The 18962-nt window shown below is 28.5% G+C and overlaps 1 protein-coding gene across 3 annotated transcripts; it reads right to left on the reverse strand.

Moving 5' to 3' along the window:
* Positions 1–1678: 1678 nt before the first annotated feature.
* LOC113391599 (pancreatic lipase-related protein 2) lies at positions 1679–17161 on the reverse strand. 3 transcript variants are annotated; one of them, XM_026627624.2, is made up of 8 exons: positions 17038–17161; positions 6591–6648; positions 5193–5331; positions 4250–4363; positions 4002–4153; positions 2829–3049; positions 2281–2437; positions 1679–1937 (listed from the first exon to the last, which is right to left on the reverse strand). In XM_026627624.2, the coding sequence occupies exons 1-8, from the start codon at positions 17084–17086 to the stop codon at positions 1832–1834; spliced, it is 996 nt and encodes a 331-aa protein (XP_026483409.1). In that variant the 5' UTR covers positions 17087–17161; the 3' UTR covers positions 1679–1831. The 3 variants fall into 3 exon arrangements, with proteins under 3 accessions (XP_026483409.1, XP_064072143.1, XP_064072142.1); XM_064216073.1 differs by lacking the exon at positions 17038–17161 and adding an exon at positions 16569–16587; XM_064216072.1 differs by lacking the exon at positions 17038–17161 and adding an exon at positions 6869–7060.
* Between the last annotated feature and the right edge of the window lie 1801 nt (positions 17162–18962).

Below are 18962 nucleotides of genomic sequence, written 5' to 3' on the forward strand. Positions count from 1 at the left end.
TGAATACTAATTTGTTTCAAATCGTGGAAGTATTACGAGTATATTATTTATCAAATATTAATATATGAAAATATATATTTTAAATTAAACAAATATTTTTTGTTCAAATTTATCACAAGAAGAGATTGAGTCAAAGATTCAAAGGGTTAGTTTTAAGTATTAATTATAACAATTATTTACTTTGGTCAACTTATTTTTATTTATATACATAATTCCTACAATATAATTAATTAAATTCTACTAAAATTTACATTCGTTGTAATATGATATTGTGCGTATAATCTACTCATTTATTGTGTATTAAAACGACTAAGTGAATTTCTATGTTAAAATTTGGTACTAAACATACAATACATTTTTTTTCTGAAAATTTTCTGTTACAGTAATATTTAAACGGGCGTTTGCTAAATAGGATGTAATTATATTTAAAATAACATAGATAGATATATAAAGTATATTAAAAAAATAAGTATATATTCATTTTAAAATAGTAAAATCATTGAATATACACAATTGCATTTAAATCATATTACAAATGTTATAATTATTATTCAATATCCTATACAGAAATTGCGTTGTTTTAAGTTTTTTGTCTAGTAATTGTGATGATCCATTGACAACTTCAATAGAATTTATATAAACGATGAACACTTATTCAAAAATAGTCAACAAAGATGATGTATATTGAAACACACAATCATTTTTAATTGTACTTATAATTTTTTACAGTAATTGTTACGTACTTTTGATAAATTTTGCTGAAAAAAACCAAAAATTTTGCAAAAAAAAAACAACCATCCGACATTTAAATTATATAACTTTTTGCGTTAAAACAAAATTATAGTAACATTTAAAAGTAATTGTCATTCCGTACCCGTAAAATTAAAAAAAAATTAAGTACATTATTGAATAAAAAAAAAAATCTAAGCATTTATTACATCCCTACTAGCTCAAGTTCCAAATAGGTTGGCATACTTTCTATTAGGTATTCGATATTCAAACAATTAAAAATACATTGTTGAGAAATTGAGTCCATCTTTTCACGATTTTGGTTCTATCACGAAATATACAGATATAAGGGGCAATTTTTGTTGCTGATGACAGTACAATATATTCTATAATCATTAAATCACAGTAAATACAGACAGACCACAAAATTTTCATTGGCTTGATTTCAAGTATCTCACTATATTAAACTATGCATTGTGATAAAATTACATAATAGGGGTTTGACTTATCAAGTATCGACTAAATGTACATTTCAAAATAGTCGAATTCAATGGCAGGAGGAGGGAAGAAAAATTAACAACTTTGACCTTGAATTGATAGTAATATCCATAGTGGATTCGTTTGATTATTATTACTCCTGCCATTGAAATGTAGCAAAGTTGTAAGCGAACTTTTTATCTAAAAAATCTATAATATATATAAGTAAAACAAATAGAATAAATAGAAAAAAAAATTAACAGATTTAGTTCTTTGATATGTTTTATATAAATAAATTTCACAAATACAAATACAAAGACCAATAAAGCTTTAGTAATGTGATTTTAATTAAAGTATAATTACTTTAAAGTATAACATCGAATCAAATATGATAAATATAAATTGTATAATGATCTTACATTCTAGTTGTGCAGGTACGTGTTATAATATTAATATAATGCTGTATATAATATAACAGGACCAATATTTATTTGAACCAACAAGACACCTAAAGTATGTCATTTTTAATTACAATAGTAATTTTTTTAAGCATTTGGTCCTTTTTGTAATATGAAGACATATTGTAATTAAGTAGAATCACCTTTTTCTAATAATATATAATTTTTTATATATTTTTTCCCTTGTTACTTTTATTTTTTGTGTAAATACCGTCCATTCCCTTACCAAACGGAGATTCGCCATTTGTTGTTAAATAATATGATCCACGAGCACTGAAAGAAATAAAACAATTAAGTTTACAATTTTAAAAAAGGTGCTTATTTTTGGCTTTGTGCGTAGGCGTTGTTCTACCGTCAAAGGTAAATACGGCCTCTAAACTCTAATAATAGGAATTGAACATTTTTTTAAATTTGAGCTTTACTTACCATTAAAACTAACATGATAATTTAAACAGTGGCCATAGTATTCATCTTAATATATTTGTCTATTTTGATATGTACTCAAGGTTTTTGATAAGTGTACATTTACTATGAATTAAATTAACTTGATTAGATCATATTACAGAATTGAAGAAAAATATTATAATAAAAAAGCAATTTAAGTGACTGATATAACCTCGTGTCGCAATCCGCTCCCATGTACACCATTCCAACTTCTGGTGTCGGATTTTCTCTAAATTTGTGATAAGAATCAGCTGGTGATGCTGCAAAAGCTTCGGGGTTCCGCACTGACTCAGCGTAGAACTTCCAAGACCGCCAATGACTGCAAAGATCTGTAAAAAATTTGATAAAATTTTAATCACGTGAAAAATGTCACACCTGTGTATTTTTTATATTGTTTTTTAAACTCTAGAAAATATAATTTTGAATTCAGAATATAACAAAACATTCAAAAACGCATTATTTTTTACATTTTAGTGCAGGAGCTTGAGCTAATTGAGGAAAACAACAATTTTATATATTACATAAAATATTTTATGCAATATATGTCTAGAAATCATCTTTCAAAAATATTTTTTCAATGCTTATATTATTGACTTGAACAAAGTGCTTTACAAAAATGTATTGAAACAAAAAATATAATTTAAGTATTGCAGTTTATTTAGGGGATCGGATAGTTATTTATTCAAAAGTAAACAATTTTAATATATCATATTTGCTTACTGTCGTCAGAAAGGGGCATTGGCGCGAATCGAGGGCATCCTGGTTGGATACTCTTTCCACCGTTCGGCCAAAAATCTGCTGTGCCAGTCCGGACTGGTGCACCATAGCCGCCAGCATCAGTATGTATCACGTCGACGAATTCTGCGTCCTTATCCGTGACATGATCCATCACTACACCGTCTGGATAAAACGCGGGAAACGCTGGATCTAGTGCTGTTACCCTGAAATCATAAAGTCGACGATTTGAATTTATTTTCTTAAAGTATGTGTACGAACTTTTTTATTTATAACTAGCGATCCGCCCCAGCTTCTCATGGGTGCAATTAATTACTAAAGAACGATATTTATATCATAAAATTTATACCCTATAGCACTCACGAATAATGAAACTGTCCTCAGTGTAAACATTATTAGAATTAGATTTTAAGTTCTGGAGATTACCGCCTGCACACAAGCAAACAAATTATATCCCTTTATAATATAAGTATAGATCATAATTGTAAAATTAGAAACATAATACGGACAACGATAGGCGTACATAAAATGTCATTTTGTTATTATTTCCAATAGGTAGGCGCGTTGGCGAATGGGCCACCTAATGGTACGAGATCACCACCCATAGATAATACTCGATTATAGTCTGATATGAAATGGAACCTGTTTATCTTGCTTTTTTAAACTTATCCAAAAAAACTAATAGCACCATTACTTGAGACCAGGTAAACTAAGATCGAAACTTACACTGTTTAGTGTGTATGGAACCCTATCCCCTGTATATATGATATAAAGTTGCAAAGCTTAATTTCGTGTTATTTCAATAGTATCCAAAACTAACTTAGTCATAATCGGTGTTCACGTGCTTTTTTTTTACAATGGCAAATTATAGCTTAATGTACATAGTATTTTTTTGTTTGTCGGACCTTGAAACCGAAACATAAAAACACCCATAGATAAAAATGATTTTAGTCTGATAAAATAACTAAGTACTTGTTCAATATTTATTGTTAATTTTAAAATAACTCGACTGGAAGTAAATACGTTTAATACGCTTTGAAACGTTAAAAATAGATGATTTTTTCGAGATTTAGTTAAAAATTTAGTTAAAAAATAAAAGACTAAATTCCAAGTTATACAAAAACATTTTTCGTTCTTGTAATGTTGAATACTAAGTACCTTTTGACAGTTTTGTTGTATTTATTTTTGAGCTCTCTCGCTAAGTAACCAGCTACGTGACTTCCAAGAGAATGTCCTATAATCTGCATTTTTTCCATTTGTAGGCCTGATTCTATTAAAGTATTTATCTGTTCCGCGGATGCTATCCCGACCTGCGTAATTATAAATAGTATTTTAATTAAAATCACAACATTCTGAAAGAGAGACTGAGGAGTTACTAGGTTCGATTTTATAGGAATAAAATTTACCTTTTTAGTATTTCTTGCAGCATTAACTAAATATGAGCCATGAGCCATATTGGACCAGTCTAGTAATACAATATTTGTCGCCGGTCTAGATTCTAAGTACGCATTCACCATGACCTGTAATTAGATAATTATGAGATAATAATTATATTTTAAGTAATGGATATCCTTAACATTTTCCGTCGCGAATTCTTGAACGACAGCTTTAGTCAATTCAAGGTTTTAAAAGGCTTACGGTCAAGTTTTGAAAGTAAAGTAGTCAAACAAGTCGTAAAAAAGATGCGTGTACTTATGCAGGCGCGTTAGAAGTTCTACTTCTAATTTTTAGATTAAATCATTTGTAGTTTTTTTTATACCAGTCACTAGGTGTTATACATTGTAACTACATACTTTTTTACGCATGACAAATAACTTCTTATTTTTTCTAAAAATTAATACATTTACGAAAATATTGGATCGTATAAGTAAGTATATTTAGCTGTCTTTCGCAAATAAATTCGTAGTGTCATCAGAAAAAAAACTCTCAACGCACTAAGGAAGTATAACTTTGATAAAGAAATTTCTACTGTGAGATATAATTTTTAAGTTCGGTCCGTTAATGAGTGTTGCATTTACAAATTCAATACATTAAATTCCACTTTGCTAGCAATGGCTTAATTAAGTTATTGATGTATTAAATTTCACTTAAACTTGTTAAGTTTTAATTACATTATAATTATTATAGAAGGTGTATGGCAATTATAGGTTTACATTGTATAATTAAATGTGAAACGTAAATAACTTTAACTTAAGGATTTTTTTTTATCTAAGAAAGAAGTTAAAGATTGTCATATATATTTTAATTAAGGTTTTATAAAAATATGGTCAATGTGATAAATTTTTTTAGCTCATAACTATGAAAATTCATGATTCATTCTTCGACCTATTATGGAAATAAAAGATATACCTGTACACTTTCTTGCTGAGCCGTTTCTATGAAGCCATGTATGTAAAGGACGGTGGGATTACTGTTTTCGAAGCCTTTAACCTCGAGTAGTCGACTTGCTTGGCTAAGCGGTATGTCCACATATTCTTCAAATAAGTTACTGAAATAACATTAAAAATAAGCATAAGATAACCGCCCGAACAGAACTCCCTATTGAGAATAGTGTTTCAATTTTTTGTGCCGCCTCATCTTTGAAGAAATGGAACTTCGAGCTTATTTCATCATACTGTTCCGTTTTTTGGTGGATAAACATTAATCAAGTGTCCATTTTTTAAAATTTGGTTTTTTATCGCCGTTTACGTTCACGGCCGAACACAAGGTGAATTATAAATAATGTTTTCCGATGTATTCGACCTTTGTATAAGATATACATATCTTCTCAGTGATTTGGAGTCCTGAGAAATAATTAAGACATTTTTTAACTACAAATTAAGTTCTTTCAAATTCAAAGCTAATTTTTTTTTTTGTGACGTTGACGCCCTATCTGTATACATTAAAGTTTTTTCAGTATATTATCAACAATGCATATGAATAACAATTAATAGTTGTATCTAGCAAATTTTATTTTTAAATTATGTTCGATGAATTCATTTGTCAATCTGTGGACGGATGGAAATTTCTAATAATATATAAGTTTTTTATAGTAGTAGTTCAGTTAACTACTTCTTTAATAAACACTAGAATAATGTGTAACATTTTCGATGTCTATAAAGATATAATTTATTAGCTGTACCGACTTCGTACGGATAATTTTATACAAATTTAGCTTGTCATGTCCTTCTTAAAGGTACTTTCTTAGTGGATGTTCTAGTATGTTCCAAATTTTAGATTTCTATGCGATGATAATAATTCATTTTACGATTTTATGAATTAAAGAATAATCTAAATTTAATAGATTATTCTTCAATCTGACTTAACCACACTTGACTCCATGACCAAATACGAGTTTCGTCTGGTGCATGACTTGGATTATAATTAATAATAAAATATTTTATTTATTACATGCATCTTTTATTAAACATATTATATTATCGTAACCATATCTAGCAAGCTGTCATGGAATAAATGTAATTGAGTATATTATTTACATATTATTACGTTAAGGCCGGGGATTAGCCTTTAGCGACTAAGACCTTGCATTATTAGGTATTACCCACTGTTTGTGCCTAATTTATTAAAAAGAAATATCGAGAATCTTTTTTTATATGTTTCGAAATATTATAATGTTTTATAAGCAAGCTTTAGTTTGACTTCTGTCGTTTATTTTCAATTGCACGCTATTTTAATAATTAACTTTTCGAAAAATATTGATTTTAATTTCTAAAATTAACCATTTTATAATGAAATGAATATACATACCCATTATAAAAACGTAGATATATATCTTCTATTCGATTCGTTCGATCCGGTAATATTCCTGGAATGAAAACATTATTTTTTTAACTTTTCAATATCATGAATTTTAAACACCATGTATAAAACGTAACAGCCTTTTGATACATTAATAATGTTTAAGTTTATTCCATTACACTGATTTAGTTGTATGATAAAAGTATGCCATTTCGCCATAAGCAGTTTTCGTCGAGATATTTTCCTATACCGACGAGCTTGAGACGAATTTGAAAACGAATACATACCAGGTGAAATAAAATTAAATATTTCCAATTGATTGATGAGATGTGCATTCTTCGCACTGGCAATAAAAAATATTTGAAAAACGAAAACAATTTTACACAAGACGTTCATCGTAGTGCAGTTGGGTTTTGTCATTCGTAGAGATTTTTTTTTTCTTTTGATTCACTGTGTTTAATTTAATAGATCATTTGAGAAAATGTTCGCATGTCTAAGTAATGACTTACAATTTAACTAATTTATATACTCTGATTTGTTGATAAGTTAAAGGTTTAATTCTGTATATATGTATTATATTATTATGTACTACTTAAGATCTATTTGACCTTAAATATGACGTCTTAAGTTGCAAAAGTAACAATTATAATCGGTTTATTATTTTATTATGGATTCTAATTATATATCGCAACGTATGCAATAGATAATAACAGTAATATGACGTTGGTGGTGTAAATAAATTATTCTCCACCAAATAATAAAAAAACCCATTCACGTCTTTAGGCTATACTGAACCCAAGGCAAGAAGAATCATTTAATATGGATCATGAATGAATCCTATATCATTAAAAAAATATATATATACCGTGTCATACGTTTTTTTTTTAATTTTATACTGTTTTGTGCACTAGCAAATGGGCCACGTGACGGTAGTGTTCAGCATCGCCCGTAGCGGTAACATTGGCGCTGTCAGAAATATTTAACATTTGTTATATCGCCAATGTACCACCAACGTTGGATGAGTTAATAAAAAAAATTAGATGTTATGTCTCTTTGACTGTACTTATAGGGCTTACTGACCTTTCAAACTGAAACATATCAATACTAAATCGTTAGAATATGTAGTGAATTGGTTTGTGGTTGGTGGAAATCTACCAAGAATGGCTTGCAAAAGCGTAGGGCTTTTCCAAGTGCATTTATTCTATATACCTGTCTATGTATACATATGAAATTTACAATCAATGAATTATCTGATAGACAATAAGTATAATGTTTGATTCATTAATTTTTCTGCTTCTTCTTTTTTTTCTATTTCGGATTATAATGAGATAATTACTAAAGTGATATACACTTTACGAGACAAAAGAAAAAAATTAAGAAAGGTAAATCATCAATATCATTGAGAAAATATAATGAAATAATATATAAAAACAGTAAATGGTTTTATATTTTATCCGCAACATTGCTTGTTAGTTAAATATTGTCCGAAACATGAATATATTCTTACTACGTATTCCTTTACCGCAGAACAGGAGATGAATTGTAAATACAAACAAACACTCGAAGATCTTATTGGTCCACGTGTAACGTGTGTTTTGCACAAACAAGATTAAATTATGATATATAAGTTAAATAATAACAAGCAACTTATCGTTTGAATCAAGATTCTCAAAACAAACATGTCGGTTAAATCGGGTTCAAACATAATATTATGGCAACAAATTGCAATATAAAGATTGTACATAAAAAACATCAAATTTAATTTTTTTTTTTTATATATTTGCCGACAGAACCCTAAAAGCTCTAATTCTATTATCATGCTAGACAAAATAGCTATAAATCATCTGAGTTTATCTATGAACAATAATATTCGGATAATTTATCTACTGATATGAGTAAAAATTACTTACTCCATGCGAGATAAAAATTGATAACATTTTAACCGTTTAAATCCGGAAAGATAATAATATTATCTGTTTGTTTTTTTGATTGTTTTAATTTCCTTGCTTTTTTATTCACAAATATTTTTTAAATGTTATTTATAAAGTGTTTGACTTGATTAATTCTTGATAAAACGTAATTATCATAAAATCGAATATTTATATCGATTAAATTAACGGACGAATTAAAATATTAAAATGTAAAAATTGAAGGAGTTAACTGACAAATATATTTAATATTTGAAAGACGAAATAAAACTGTTAATGGCAGAAATATAAATATTTTTTCTCTGATGAGAACACTACAAAAACAGATAGTAGTAGGTACTATTACCTAATAGGCATTCGTTATAGATATTTGTAAAATATTTGTATCTTTTTACCTTTATCATTAAAGAAAGTATGATTACCAAACAAAAATATTTGTTGTTTAAATAAAATCCAAATTGTATAAACAATTCTATTCTTCTTTCAAATATCTTTGTGGTTGAAATGAATATAATTAAATTTGAAATATAACATAGGAGAATTTATTTTAAATTTTATTTTTATTCACAAAAAGGCATAAATACTTTAATGATGCCTATTATATTCTTCTCTTTGCCTCCAACGTTGAAGTAAGCGTTTGCATTTCTAAGATCAAGCACCTTAGGGCTTCTGACCTACATTTCGTATTTAAAATTCTTTTTTTTTTTTGCTCTCTTTTTATCAAATAAGATTGACAACATTTTAAAGAGCAAGAATTTATTTATTTAACATGTTGAATATATTATATTTATAGAATTTATGTACTCGTTTTATTTACTGCTATAAATACACGAGAATAAGTGTTACAAATGTAACTGCCTGTATATTTGACCTGCTGCTGGGCAAAGTCTCCTCTCCTATTGGTATGGTTGTGTTACCTGCCTGGGATTGAATCCTTAAACTCACACACTGGCCAAGTTTCACTATACCATCATACTGACTACAGAAACATTTTTTTTAATGTTCTAATAAAAACAGGTTATTCTACAACATTCATAACATTGAATTTATAATGATATTTGGTAATGTGGTGTCTGTTGTATTGTGAAAGTATTGTTCCGATCTTAATCAGATTTTTTTTTATTATTTGTAAACTTGTTTCGGACAAAACGGTTATTTGTGTTAGTGTTTATTTCTCGAAGTATTCACGAGGCGTTTTTGTTACGATCTCACGAGATTAGCTTGTTCTTTTTTTCGGATTTATGCATTTTAAACATTTAAGCGAATTCATGGAACTTTCCTGTTCGTTTCAAGTTAGCATTTCAACATAATACGACGTGTGCGTCACCTTTAAGTATGCTGATGGTTTGTTCGAAACATTCATGTAAGAGACACAATAAGTTTCAACGAAATCGAATCAATCTTATAGGAACACAAACAGTACGAACAGAGTAACATTCGTTTATATTAAATTAATATATTATATACGAGCTGCTTTGCCCGGTTTCACTCGCATTATTCGTTAGGTACTGCTTTGCTTTTGTAGATCTTAATGTAATGTAGACTATAACTTCTCGCAGTCAATAGGCTATAAACAATTGAAATCAGACTAGTAGGTAGAGCCTGAAATTGGCGCCTTTATACCAAATAATATATAATATATATACTACATTTTTTTAAATTATGTAATAGATACCTAGCCTATAAATCTTTTAGCTGAAAGGCAGAAGAATAAATGATCTGCCTCATTGAAAAGTCACCTGAGTTCGTACATAGACACTGTAAGATACATTGTATACAATTATATAAAACGCTAATATGCTACCAACTCTGGATATAAGATAATATCGTTCTTGCCGGTAATTACACTGGCTCACTGATTCTTCGAATCGGAACAAATCAATACACAGTATTGATGTTTAGCGGTAGAATAATTGATGAGACTACCTATCGCCTGTTCCAGCCACAGTACGAGTAAAGACAAATGAACGACTTTGACATTGAATGGACATTAATTGGTCGAGATATTGAATAATCTATGGTCTATCGACTATTTCATTATGTATTTACGAAAAAATGCGCGCTTTGAAAGTTGGGGAAGTTCGTATCGGAAATTTCGAAGAACAATTAAACAATATAAATTTATTATTTTCAATTAATTTTTTTTACTTTTTCTTGGTAGCTATATCGGTTTATCGACTGATGGTAAGTGGTAGTGGTATTCAAACTCGAAGACAGCCAGTACAGTTAGAAATAATGAACTGCACTAGCCGCCCTCGCCAAGCCGGCCCGCAAGATGCCTCTTCACGCCTTTAAGTGGAATAGTGTATATAATTGCTATAAATAAAGATATACTAATTAAAAAATGTCTGTCCTGCATAATATAGCTATTAGTAAATCGCATTGAATATATTCATATACGAGGTTATTCTTCGATTGGTACATTTAGAGTCACACTATACATATAAGTCACAGTAACGGAATAATTGCTTAAAATATGTACATTTATTATATTAGGACTCAATATGAATCTGTCTAGCCTCTGAAGTTTTGTTATATGAATAGATTATTAAGTAAGAAATCCCGAAGGGCATTAGAATGGTGAGTGATAAACTACATTAGCGTAAATGATTGGACTGTGTCACGCTAGCAGCATTTTCAATCAAACGACACGACATCTCGTTTTAATAATATAATACTCATAGTGGGTACATTTTTAGTGTCCTATACAACTATGTATCCTAAAATATATATATACAAAGATAAGTATATACATTCCGTATACAAACATGTTATATATGTATAAAATGTTCCTATTTGATTTATTATACGTGTAATCTATACTAATATTATAAATTCGAAAGTAATTAAGTAAGTCTAATTTGAGGTTTATTTAGATGGAAGCTGTGATTGTAAAGACAAAAATGCAATGCGTTTGAAATGATCGTCATTGAATCAACTTTAAATCGGCGTAGCCTCAGAACGGATCAATATTCACTTGGTAGTCTGCTTGTTCGTTCTACTTAGCATATGATTGAAACACAATTCGTATAAGTTCAATATAATACGTACACGTGTTTGAATGCGTCAGTCAATTAGATCTGCATTTCATTCCAATCTGTGATTGTTATCACAAGTTAAGACGATACTAAAATATAGTTACATAAATTGAAATGATATATTTTCTTAAATAGTATTTGCAATAAAACATTACTCTGCCAAATTTTTTTTTTTTATATTTTTAATTGATATATTTAGCAAAATAATTGAATATCTATACTAATATTATTAATGCGAAGTTGTTGCTGTTTTACGACCAAAGTACTAAACCGAATTTAATGAAACTTGTTATAAAGCAAGCTTAAACTCCGAGGAAAGACATTGACTTTTTTGTGCCTAACACCTAAAGACCAAAACATAAAACACGATGTCAAAGCGGGACATTTAAGGATAGTTGTGTTAACATATTATTTATTATATAAAATACATTTGAGTGATAAAATAAAACACTTTAATCCAACACAATAGTACAGTGGATAATAATGTTTTATTAAGATTGTAATTCATACTTTATAGAAATATTTTGTGTTACTTATATGTACGTATATACTACGTATTATATTGAACTTATACGAATTGTGTTTCAATCATATGCTAAGTAGAACGAACAAGCAGACTGTACCAAGTGAATATTGATCCGTTCTGAGGCTACGCCGATTTAAAGTTGATTCAATGACGATCATTTCAAAACGCATTGCATTTTTGTCTTTACAATCACAGCTTTCATCTAAATAAACCTCAAATTAGACTTAGGTATAGATATGATTTATTATTCGTCTTTTAAAATGAACTATCACAATGCAACGCAACGCGAAAATATATTATGAATAATAAATGCGTTTAGGCCATACAAATACAGTCCTCTGTTTTTTTCACTGGATCATACATATCCAATTAATATTGTTTTACTCTACAGTCTATATCCACCGCTGTCGTGAAAGAATCATACAATCAATTATATTATATTATTAAGTACTACTCTACTATTCTTTGAAAATCTATTAATACTGTAGAACAAAGAGCATTTATTAAAACTCCACTCAGTAACTTGATTAATTGTTTGTTGTATACGATGACATGACATAAATAATTATTTGTTCGGACGTAACTTTTTTTTTTTATTTATTTAGATACAGCAACAGCAAAACTTAAAAATCAATTTTTAACAAAATCATATTGATGGATTACACTGGTAATCACAAACACAACCTTGATACAAAGTTATTTTATATACTAATGACAATTTTAGGATTACTAAAACAATAATTGATATAAACTGCATCTATGGAGTAAGTTAAATTAGTAATAAAAATTATATACATATCTCAAATTAAAACGCCGAGCGAAACTTGGTATTGTCCCTAAAATATATCGAAGAGATTCGCTAGTATTGTTTTGCTTGTTAACTATTTACAACTAATCTATAATATATTATATCGTGCTATGTTTTTTTTGGGTTATGTTGCGCAAAGGTTATATAAAAAGAAGAATAGTTAAATGTAACCAGTGCGTTTATTGATTCTTCGATATCAAAGTCTCTCCATGAGGTTAATTGAAGCCGAGCCAGTGACGCATACATATAACATCTGGCCAGTAATTATTATACATGTTTAGATTTTTAACCTTTAAAACATATAATAACATGATTGATGAACACACAAAAGCGTAAAAATTATTAATATTATTATATTATAAATATTTTTTAAAAGACTTCGGACGAGTTTTTTTACTGTCATTGTGAAATAAAATTATTTAAAAAAAAAGCAAAGGCAAATGGAGTGTAATGTAATCTGCGTATAGAAAAAATAAAAAAAAATATTGTACTTCTTCATTGTTTTTTTTTCTTTAAAAGTTAAAAAAAATTAAAAAATTCTAACATTAAAGTGGCAACTCTAAAACAAAAACGAAATTAAATAATTGGGTAGTTGAGTACTGCTTACACAAATAAGTTAAAAAAAGGAACTCTGGTGAGGACAATGATTATTATTTCAAAAATCATTATAAATTGCTATAAATATAAAACATAAATAAAACAATTAAAGTTAATAATAAATTTTTGTTTATAGATGCAGGTACTGTACAACATACTATAATATAATAATTGCTAAAAAGACAATTTTTTTAAAATAATAATGGATGAGATTTTTTTAAAATTAAAATCCAATTGTGAATATTTAATGTAATATAATATTCTGTTCTCATTTACCTTTTAAGCTTATTAGATCTCACTTCGTAATTCGACTGGCTCAATTTAGGAAATCGAATTACGCTATTTTGTATCAAATTATCCTTAAAATATTTTAAAATAAGAATTTTATTCAAAGTCGCATATCACTTTTCGACATTTCACAATGGTGTTCTGCGATGAGTCTCGAGTTAGTTCTTACATAACAGCTCTGATCTTGATATAATGGCATGTTAATATTCAAGGCAATCAATCGTGATACAGTCTCATTGCTCTCAATATAAGTTATTGTGTTAATATGTATCTATGGTACATTGACCATCAGAAATGCGAAATCTTATTTCACCTTGTATACAAATAAAGATTTGATTTTAAAAAAATAGGTAAAAAAAAATGTTGTAATAATTAATTTTATAATGAAAAATCAATTTAAAAACGTTTTTTTTTTAAATATCATACCTAATTCTAAATGAAAATATGAATTAATTATTAATAAATGTTTATAGACTTACCCAGATAGTACTTAACTGCCTGACATAAAGTAATATAATATAATTCATCTCAACATAGTATGAAATAAAGTTGCTTCCCGACGTCTCTACGCTCAGATCTTCTAAACTATGCAACTTATTTTAATGCGGTTTTTATTAATAAACACAGTGATTCAAGATTAATGTTTATATTTATAATATAGATATATTATAATAAATGAAAACGGAGAAATTCAACATTCCTAGCAGAAAAAAAAAACTGTTTATTTTTATAATCTATAGATAAAAGTTGTACATAGACCCCTATTGTACCCGTGTGACGAGCAGCTAGTTTTTTAATACTATAATCAGTGGCTAGGTAGGCAAGAGCCCCGGTGCATAGAAAAATAATCTCTTTCCACCCCCCTTTAACTTATATTGCCCTTCAAAATTATAGATAGAAATAAGAATAGGATACAGTAAGTTGAACTTATAATTAGTAGGCTAAATCCATACGTAATCTCTATTCAAAGCTTTATTTAGAGGGCCCCCTGAGCACCGGGGCCTTGGTGCACTACACCATGTGGACCTATGTTAGCTACGCCACTGACTATAATATTTAAGAGTGGACTAGACGTAACCATGAAAACAGATAAAGGATTTATTCAGCTTATGCACAAAATTTAATAATAAATTAAAACTGTTATATAATGATGTATCAAGGTTGACATTGACTTTAAGGTTGATAATTTTTATAATAACTTAAACATACGTCATCACAATATTAGAGGTGAAAACGAGTTCTAAGAATAAATTAATACAAATACACGTTTCAAAGTAGTGTTTTCATTGAAAATATACGACATTGCATAATTTAACAATGTAGTTACTGTCGTTGGTCACGTTTTGTTTCCAAACAAAGCGCGATTCTTATATAAATAAGATTAAATATAGATATTATGGGAATATTTTATCTACGACGGTGATTTTAGATAATAATATAAATAAAATACTATTGTAACGTTACAACAAGTTTTTAAAACGGGATATTTACCATGTTTTTTATTTTTATTTGGTGGAATCGTGAACATGACATTCGTAGGTAATGTCGAAATATCGAGCTCCACCAAATTAAAATAAAAAACATGGTTAATGTCCCGTTTTAAATACTGTTAGTAATAAAAATAACCATGTTAATTTAAAATCTTATATTGTATAGTTTATTAACAGTACGACGATTTGTTATGTTACCATATAAATTAAATAAAGCATAAGGAAAAATCATTAACTCTTGATTTATAATTTTCGAATAGGTCTTGAAATATATATAACTGCTTTAAAATCTGCGTACTCGTACTCAAAGGATAATATAGCATATGATATATAGTGATCCATATATATATTTTTTCTTTTGTCCTATGATATGTATAGACAAGTATAGGGAATCTAACAGCTGAAGCTAGATGATTTAAAATAAAAAGGACAGGGAAAATAATTTTCCATGGTAATTTCATTATTATTGGAAACTATATTTTATTGAAATTACTTTGAAATGTTAAAATATAATGATTAATTTGTTGTGATTAATATTTATATTTAAACAAAACAATAATTTAAAACTGTTCACTTAATTGTATTGAACACAAAGAATATTTCGTCTTGTCACTTATGAGTTTTAAAAGCGTAGTTATTTGCAAAAGTTTATATCAATAAAATATATTTTATATTGTATAAGAAGGATTTTTGACGGACGTTGAAAGGAAACTAATTTTACATATCTTTTCATAATGGATACGAAATTACATTGGAATAAATGCGAACTAATTTCGCATAAATAACATATTCTATTTAATATACTGAACACGAGTTCATTTTGAAATAAACGGTTGACTTGTTTTAATAACAACGTAGTTTACAAATCATTTGTAATAACACGTTGGTTGGTTTATTAAAATTGTGCCATAAGAATGGATGATTAAATATTCGCTAGTATGTAATTTAATATACTTTGCAAGTAGTACTTCAATTTATAATCTTTCCGTTAAACCGAATTCATAGGCTATGCATTTTTTTTAATAACATAAAACCAAAAAAAATAAATAAACGCACTGAGTGTCTCTCTACCATCTACAACTAAATCTACAATTAAAATAATTATACGATATTATACACGCATTTATTGTATATGCAAATCGATATTAGCTATTAGCATAAAAAATATTAATGCTATGTTAACACTTATACTAGGAATGGGTAATCTAGCCTTCATCATTTGGACGCAGAATAATAATCATATTAAATAAAATGAAATGAATCTCATAAATCAGTTTAAGAGATTAGATAAAAATAATATAAAGATTATTACCGAATATCGTAATAGTTCCGCGTTACCGTTACATTTTTCAATGTCATTGACTGGGCCGAAACAGTTTTGCTATCACCTGTCAAGAGCACGACCACGTGTTACGAAAACTACCGAAGACGCAACGAAGACTTCCGATCGCGAACGTAAATAGTTGAGGGCATTCAGCCATACTAAACTCAAACATTCACTGTGCGATTTTTATGCCAAATATCGGTCTAAATACCTTTTCGAATATATTATAATTTGAAATGAATCCAAACATATCACGATTAATTTAACGTTTTCTGTTCAATGTTTCATCACTTTTTTTCAACATCAGCAAAACGAGTTGAGCTCTTGTGATTTAAATAAGTTTCGCGGTAAAATTTCTACTTGTAAAAATTTTTTTTAAAAAAATTTTGTGCAACAATTTTGTATCACAGAAAATTCATTTTTTTAATTGAGGATGTCGTGATTACTTGTTCCGTACCTGTGCCCCACCAGTATCGTTTCCAGCCGACAGCCACTGCGCGGAACATAGCGCCGCGTGCAACACCGACAGCGACTCGCGGCTAACTGATTTACTGACTTACATTTTCTTACCCAAATTACCCAAATATAAATACTATACATTTGAAAATAACAAAAAATTTTGAATCACACATTAATGAGTTAATTAAATAGTGATATGCATTATAGTTCATAAAAAATATCGTCAAAGTAGTAAATAATGTTCTTAATAAAGTACCTATGAAGGCTCTTACACCCTGACTCAATTAATCTCTAATTAGTAACGAGAGTGCTCTCAATGTTGAGGGGATTTCACATCGCAGCCTGTCACCAAAGTAAATGGAAATCTGACAGCTTGTTAGGTGTCAGTACTGTTGATATTTAGGTCACCCAGCCATACAGAATAGACGTAGGGCGCACAGTCTGTACTAAACATAATACGTGATACTACTTGCTTTATCGAGTCTTTTTGCTTTTCCTGCTTTTAAAACTATCTTATGGTGTAATCATGTTTCAACTGACAGAATAACAGATGAATAGAAGTCGAGGAATCGGTTAAGAAAATATTTCAAAGTAACTGAATATTATAATTAAGAACAATATATTAACTGATCATGGAGTAAACACATACAAATAATAAGCGCTCCTTGTTTTTATTTCATTATTATTAAATTGATAAGTATTTTTTATTAATGTTGTACTCATGATGATTGTTCCTAGCATGTCATATTGTATATCGTTGAACAAGTGTGAGGACCTACCAATGAATTGAAAACCGTAGAAATTGTAGTTATGTGGTAAAAAATACTAAACTATAAAACAACGTTTCAGCCACAGCCTATTTATAGGGTTGAAAGAAATAAAAAAATATTTAAAAATCAACAACAACAAATGCTTATTTATTCAATTACACGTTGATTAAATAAGCATTAAAAATATATAATTTAAATAATATATATTTAAAATAAAATAAAGTTATTAAAATTCATAAATAGGTTTTTACAGGAAGTATTGCCAGACATCTAGTGGACGATCAATAAAAGCGCCTGAAGTCGACATATAGCAATGTCCCAGGCCAGCGTAATTTAGTTGTTTCGTACTGTTTAACCGTTTCGCTAATAGGTGGCCTTTATATACAGTTTTATTTAGAAGAATACACCATACATGATTTCTCATAATAATAATATTGTTGATTATTTTAAATCTAGTCTCAATCGTTTTTGCAACTAGATTTTTTTTGTAGTAATATATTTAAATGGATTGTAATGACAGAAGATAATATAAAGATATAATTTAGATATTGTTTGTACAATCAGATAAAAAACAAACAAATATAAGTAAAGCGTGGTCGGGAATTGTTTTTAATAAAAAAAATACATTTATGATTTATATAAATCAAATATAAATTATATAAAAACGCATTCAAAGAATAATATTTGTTTAGCCGTGATGTAAGCTTTAGGAATTAATACAAATAAATAAAATTCGATTTAATAATATCTGAAACCTAAGAAAAAAAATTGTAAAATAAATAAAAAATAAATGAGAAAACATTTATACAATGCATAATTTCTGCTCTCCACCACCATTTTCTCACTAAATCATCGGATCACAGAACTATCACACGCCCGCAGGTAAGGCTCCAGATTTATTTTAGTTACTTTATGGTAGGGTTGCTGATAATTCCTCTTCCGCTTCCTCATAATGCGGAAGTTCCGCAATATTTTGGGTTCCTCAACCGTTACCGCATCCTCATAAATAAAAATTAGAACATCCTCTTCCGCTATCGCTTCCTCAAAATTTAAGAGCAATTTATGAGGAATTTCACTGCGAATTCGCGATGTCGCCGGGTTGAAAGAACGCATTGAATTAGCACTAATAACCTCAACCAACCAACGCCCAATA

The sequence above is a fragment of the Vanessa tameamea genome, chromosome 10 (assembly GCF_037043105.1).
Source record: "Vanessa tameamea isolate UH-Manoa-2023 chromosome 10, ilVanTame1 primary haplotype, whole genome shotgun sequence".
NCBI classification, from domain to species: Eukaryota; Metazoa; Arthropoda; class Insecta; order Lepidoptera; family Nymphalidae; genus Vanessa; species Vanessa tameamea.

What these genes read in the sequence shown, in the direction of transcription:
- LOC113391599 (XM_064216072.1), bottom strand. Translation starts at nt 7,001, where the DNA reads ATGACAAAACCCAACTGCACTACGATGAACGTCTTGTGTAAAATTGTT. An exon ending in ATTTAATTTTATTTCACCTG is followed by an intron (nt 6,649 to 6,868) that starts GTATGTATTCGT and finishes TTTTCATTCCAG; the next exon opens with GAATATTACCGGATCGAACG. An exon ending in TATCTACGTTTTTATAATGG is followed by an intron (nt 5,332 to 6,590) that starts GTATGTATATTC and finishes ATGTTATTTCAG; the next exon opens with TAACTTATTTGAAGAATATG.